At 41.5% G+C, this 6228-nt stretch overlaps 1 protein-coding gene across 1 annotated transcript in view; it reads right to left on the bottom strand.

Annotated features, from left to right (window-relative positions):
- Nucleotides 1-2346: 2346 nt before the first annotated feature.
- LOC104548407 (alpha-2-macroglobulin-like) overlaps nucleotides 2347-6228 on the bottom strand; it is a gene marked incomplete at its 3' end in the record, with an annotated part of 15724 nt that continues 11842 nt past the window's right edge. The window contains exons 7-12 of the mRNA XM_010194419.1: nucleotides 6014-6098; nucleotides 5184-5311; nucleotides 4098-4208; nucleotides 3853-3962; nucleotides 2833-2994; nucleotides 2347-2574 (exon numbers count right to left, since the gene is read on the bottom strand). Of these exons, the coding sequence (XP_010192721.1) occupies nucleotides 2347-2574; nucleotides 2833-2994; nucleotides 3853-3962; nucleotides 4098-4208; nucleotides 5184-5311; nucleotides 6014-6098 (824 nt within the window). The remainder of the gene's footprint in view (nucleotides 2575-2832; nucleotides 2995-3852; nucleotides 3963-4097; nucleotides 4209-5183; nucleotides 5312-6013; nucleotides 6099-6228) is intronic.

Genomic DNA, 6228 nt, shown 5'->3' with positions numbered 1-6228 from the left:
ACTCAATTCCCTCACCCAAGTCATTGATGAAAAGATCTCTTGTTATGAGTGTTAGTCACTACTACTAGCGAGGATGGAGAACTTTCTATGAACATGCAGCACCCAAGATCTTTTACTTCCATATACTGTTTATACCCACTGCAGTGCAACTCCTTCCCATAGACTTCCAACATGTCTCCCTGGTATCATTGCTGAAAGACATTTAAAGATCTATCATAGCCAGGATCAGTTACTGAAATGTGCGATCCTTGAACATTTATATGGATAAAATCAAATGTATTGGTTAGAATATAGGTATGTGCATGTTTGCATGCTTATAAGGCAGAAACTATATCAAAAAAATGAAGGAAAGTTAGAGAAAGAAAAGGAGACATATTCTTCTTGCTCACTGTACACACATCTTATAACACTGATAAGCATCCACAATCTGAATAAGGTAGAGTTGTCAGCAGAAAGTATCATCAGCAGAAAGTATTGCTTTGAAGAAAAAATGACCAAATATTATGCATATTTTTTGTCCATTTTTCTTAAGTTTTCTGATCATAAAAATAGCACCTGACAGAACTCAGAGGAAACAAAAGTAACTCAAGCCACTTCATTTTAAAAGATTTAATTTTGAAAATGCATTTCAATTCAAACATCAAATGTTTGAATTAAAATAATTTCTCAATGCCCCCCTTGCTTGAAATCATCATCAGAGATGCTAAAAATGCATAGTTCTGCTCACCATCTCCAGGATTCACAGTCAGATCATGGGTGTCTGCTAATACAATGCCTCCCTTGGCCATCACCTGTGTGACACAGAAACCTTCCTGTAATTGTTACTACCACTTTTGAAGGGAAGGAGAATGAATGTTCACCAGGTTAACCATACAGTTGAGCATGAATAGTACCTCCAACTGTGAGCAAAACCAAAAAACAAGTGCCAGACTGAAATTTACTAGGTCTTTGAAGACAGAAACATTCACTTCTAGGAGGACTAGGAGGATCGATGTTTCCTCATTGGTCAGACCTGGCTTCCCTTTTGTACACATTGCATGTATTTGCACATATTGCATGTATTTTCAGGTTCAAATGCACTTTGCCTCTGAGCACACATAAATTTTGGGGTCATATGCACATTTCTAACAATTTGGAACAGACTGAGGATCAAAAGTTCACTTTATTCCACTCTCAGTTGCATTGTGAAACAATCAAGAAAAATTTAATCAGGATTAGTTCCATAACTCATGCAGAGTTGGAATAGAAGAGCACAGGCTGTAAATAATAAGAGCTTGAATAAGGTACCTGAAGTCTGGCAGTAAGCAACAGCCTAAATGCTAGCTGCAAATTAGTCTTTTCTAGAAAAAAATTCCTTTTTCACAACCCAAAATGCTTTCTATACTATTATTTTCCATGTGGAATATCTATTACATAACACCATATTTTAATTTCAAGGTGTTGGATCCACACTTATAAAAATGTAACTTCCCTCACTGTTTGGTTACCTGCTGTATGTGTCTACTTAAGACCAGCTTTCTCTGGCTACCAGGATAAACAGGAATCTTGTGCTTCAGTTTATTGCTAGCAGTCTTAATAATAAGCCCATGGACATCTCTACTACAGGTTTCTATCCTCTTTCTTGTAATCTCAGTCTAAGTTCTGTACAATCCATCAGAACAGCAGCATCTGTTCCACTGATTTCTTCTAGCTCTCCGAGGCTACTTTCATCTCTTCTGCTAGAATCATTGAGATAACCAGAAAAACAAATTTAGGGGGAATGAAGTTCCATTTGAATACTCATCTGAATCTTCCTGTTTTCCCAAGTGAAACTGACAGATCACTGTTCAGTCACAGCTGAATTAGTCTCTCTTCACTGTCCCCCCAAATGAATTAATTCATGGTTTTGAATGCCACATGTTATAGTCTGTTCCAATTACAGTGGTATTCCAAACTTCCCATCATTGCTGGATATATGATCTAAGCTCTAAGCTTATTAAGCTTTTCTGCTGTTGTAGTTAGAGGTGTTGCTTTAGTTTCAGTGGTCAGATGGCTACCAAAGGACACAACTGACTAGGAGGCAGCTTTCCTCTTCATCTTTCATCTTCTTGCTGTAGGATGCTGGTTTCTGAGCTGTGTCCATATATGAACCAGAATTTGGAATGGGAGAAGCTGGAAGTGCAGTATTATGAAATATGCTTAAATCCCACTGCCAAAGGCCACACTTTCAGCTTCCAACTCTTCTGATCATTACTGGATAAGGACTGGCCATATAGCAGTGCTGTGGTTGCTCATCCTGGAAGGTAGCTATATGTGCCACAGCGCTCTCTCTGGTCATAGACTAAAGTAACCACAAACAATTCTTACCAAATAGTAAATGACGATTTCCTTCTGCTCTCCTATGGCCTCTGGTGTGAAGATATAGTGCACCTGGATCTCTGTGGGGAAGCCACAACTTAATGTCTCAGGCTTTGGCTCAATTTTGAGGAAGCTCTTACTGGGAGAGTAAAAGCGACTTATTCTACGGATGGCATGCTCATATGAAGGTGTGATCCAGTCGCTGTCATAACAGTTCAGTTCAGGTTTATGTTCAGCCTGATAAAGAAGAAAAAGTTCATAGCTGACCAAAACCAGGTAAAAAGTTACATGAAATTCCAGAGAAAAACTCTGGGTATGTTCTATATTTCTCATTTTTGAAGAAGGTAGAGACCATGCACAGGAGACACAGAGAGGTGACCTGCCAAGAAACTTGCTTAATATTCCAATTGACAGAAAGACTGATTAGATATTTTCCCTGTTGATCAGAAAGACAGAGGCTTACCCCAATCACTCTGCCCTGTCACTGTCACTCACTCGCATTTCCAGGGAGGCTTGTGTGAAGGTGGTAGTCTCTATGGAAAACCAGGATTGTCCCTGCTCATCTGTAGTGTAATTCCCTTTATATAGGTCTCCATCCACAGAAATCATGATGGTTTCATTGGCGATTGGAGCATCAGTGCCATCTACCAGCTTCACCTAACAGCAGAAACAAACTTCATGTTTTAGACTAGAAATAGAAAACAATTCCCAAGTCATAAAGCCTCTTCCCCCTTTGCCTCCTTGACACGCAGGATGCTTCTTATGGAGAAGAACAAAAGATGTGAATGTGGAAATGTATGGGGTGAGTCCTGAGTTGTTTGAGGCAGCAATTGAGAAAATTCTCAGCAAAACAATCTGATGGGCCCAGGAAAATTATCTGTTAGAGCCCTAAGTTTCTCAAGAGGTTTTAATTCCCTGGGCCAACCTAGTCTGGGACCTACACCACGTATCATCTGCCTATTGGTTCAGGAACTCTTAAGTTCAGGCTTGTGCCTTGTCCCAGTCCTCAACTGAAGCTACATTGAAGGTAGACCTATATCCAGCTCTTTTTCCTGCAGTTTCCATCTGGTTAACCAGACTTCCTTGGTTGAGCTCAGCCCTGACTCATGACCTCACATTGTCTGGTGGTCACTGGGCTGTTGGTGGCACCTGTTACTGTCACCACCCCTGCTGCTCTTAGTCTGGTTGGGACTGTGCCCCTGTTGATGAGGCCACTACATCTACCTGTGTTGTGGTCGCTCTTTGCATCTGGATAACGTTCCTTCGTGGAATAGCCCATGCCTGCTGCTCCCTGATGTTATTCCCATGTCTCAGAACAACAAGCCGCCTATTCTGCACTGGAGGTTTGGGGCTATGTGTCTGTTAGAGTGTCCCAAATGACGGTAATTCATCTGCCTGTGCAAGAGCAGAGGAAGGTAGACCATGTAATCTGTACACTGCTATTTCATCTGATGAGATTGTGCACTTGTAAGTTTGCTATGCCATTCATTGTCCAGGGAGTCAGAAGTTCCCTACCCTCCCAAAGATTGGGATCCCTGGTCTGTACTGAGAGTCCAGCAGGTCAAAGCTTATTTTGCTCATGATGGATGTGATTCCACAGGAACCTGTTCCAGTCATCTCTATTCCTGAGAGAGAGCAGAGTAAAAAGAGATTATCAATGAATGGCAGCATTTCTAGAGATGTCACTTCACCTTCCTCATCTTTGCCAGGCCCTCCTGTAATGGCCTGCCATCACTTTGCCATCTCCATGTGATACATACCTGTGCCATCTTCTGTCATCTTGCCTTGTACCTCAATGTTCATCTCATATCCCCTGCGCTGGAGCTGAAATATCTTGGTCCTTACCACACCAGAAACACATCCACGAGCATCTGCCTATGCAGGGAATTGGAGAGGAAATTGGAATTTTGTGAACAAATTTCATAGAATCATAGAATATATTGGGTTGAAAGGGACTTTTAAAGATCATCTAGTCCAACCCCCCTGCAGTAAGTAGGGACAGTGTTTCTAGATTAGGTTGTTCAGAGCCCCATCAGGGCTGACCTGGAATATTTCCAGAGATGGGGCCTCCACCATCTCTCTGGGCAACCTGTTCCAGTGATCTACCACCCTCATATTGAAGAACTTTTTCCTAATATTCAAGCTAAATCTACTCTTATCATGTTTAAATTTGGTGCCTTGTGAGACAGGAATAGATACTCTAAATCCAACATGCTTAACTTCTGTTCATGACATCCCAGCCTTATGTTCTAGGGCTGTCTCCAAGACCAGAACTTGGTTACAACTTGTTTCCTAATGTTTCATCCACACATTTTCTGTGAGGTGCTTGACACTCAGTTCTCCAAGACGAGCACTGATTTCCTTGTTCACTCTCTCCTATCTTAGTTCTGTTTTTCTTCCTATTTGTTCTGTTGTCTTCACTCTTTTCCTTGTTGCCCTTTCTCCTTTCTCCTGTGTTTAACCCATATACAATACTGCCTTCTTGTTTCCTCCTCATCTTCTTTGCTCTCTGTTCCATGCCAGTCCTTCCCACAGTTACAAAATTATTCCACAGATTATTTTCTCCATTTGGGCATCAATAGCAAGGACCTCACAGCTGCTAACTGGAGATTCATCACTAGTTTCAGTGGGATCAGCTGTGGGGTTTTCTTCATCAGTTCTGTTTCCAGTTTAATGACTTGCCTCTTAAGAATGTCTTTCTCTGAGAACATCTGCTTTTCCCTGGACAGAGTGATATCTCTGATGTCCTACAATAGTCTGATGTCCCAGCAGTCACAGATTTGGCCTTCTTTAGACAATATTGCCCATTACCCATAAGAAAGACGCCTACATTTTAATCTTGGGACTCACCTGCCTAGTGAATTCTTCACACACAGCTTCTGCTTCTTTTCCATAACAATTTGAAGCAGAATGGGAAAATTTCCGGCACACTTGGACATTCATCAAACCAGGAACAGGTTTCCCATAGGTGTACCTATAATCACAAAGTGTGAAACAATATAGTAGATGACGAGACAATCAGTCAGAGTGTCATACTCAGATACAACTTAAAGTCCTCTGTGGATGACTTCCTAATACTTCTTAAAGGCTGACTAATCTGATAGTTTAATGATTCTAGTGAGTACATTTCCATCATTTCCATAGTAAGATTTTTCCATAATCTATTAGAATCTGTTCTAGGTGGGAGGTCTCTGTGGGAATGCAGTAAAAGCTTGTCTGTACAAAATTATTTCCGCTGGGTGTATCCTTGTATCGCAGACTCCTGAGGGTTCAATGAAGAAGTAGAAAGGCAATCAGGTGCTCAGGAGGAGCAGTTTATGAGTTAAAAATGAGAACCCTGAGTTTGCACCACCTGTTTAAGTGAAGTTTGATCTGATATCTCTGAGTGTTTGAGGGTTCAGGATTGGCAGAGGAGCTCTAACTGAAGAAATGTAAAGACAGTAAACTGGGAGGAGAGAGTTGTAGATTGGTTTGGCATAATCTTTTAACATAGAGAAGACCCTTCACTTTTACTGTTCAGGCCAAGTAGCAGGCTTAGGTTTGATAGGGTGGAACAAGCCTCCACTGGATGTCTGGGAAACGTATGAAAAGTCTTCCCCAGCTCTTGTTTTGGTCCTCAGCAGAAAGTAGGAGTGAAGGATGAGCAAGACAGATTTACACCAGCTCTGTGACTCACAGACCACAGACGGACACTGGAAGCTCCATGTCCTTAATAGTTATCATCTTGGGCAGCTTCACCAGGACCTCATACTTGGGCAGCACTAGATGGGAGAGAGAAAGTCTGATATGAGAAGAGTGAAGGGGAGCCGTGCACTACACAGCAACCAAAACACAGAGTCAGGATCATCTTAATATGAGCCATAACCTCTTTATGGTCTTCAGTACATCTCT

This window comes from Mesitornis unicolor, unplaced genomic scaffold (genome assembly GCF_000695765.1).
Source record: "Mesitornis unicolor isolate BGI_N332 unplaced genomic scaffold, ASM69576v1 scaffold22261, whole genome shotgun sequence".
NCBI classification, from domain to species: Eukaryota; Metazoa; Chordata; class Aves; order Mesitornithiformes; family Mesitornithidae; genus Mesitornis; species Mesitornis unicolor.
The sequence above is the reverse complement of the archived record's forward strand: the minus strand, read 5'-3'. Positions and strand labels throughout refer to the sequence as shown.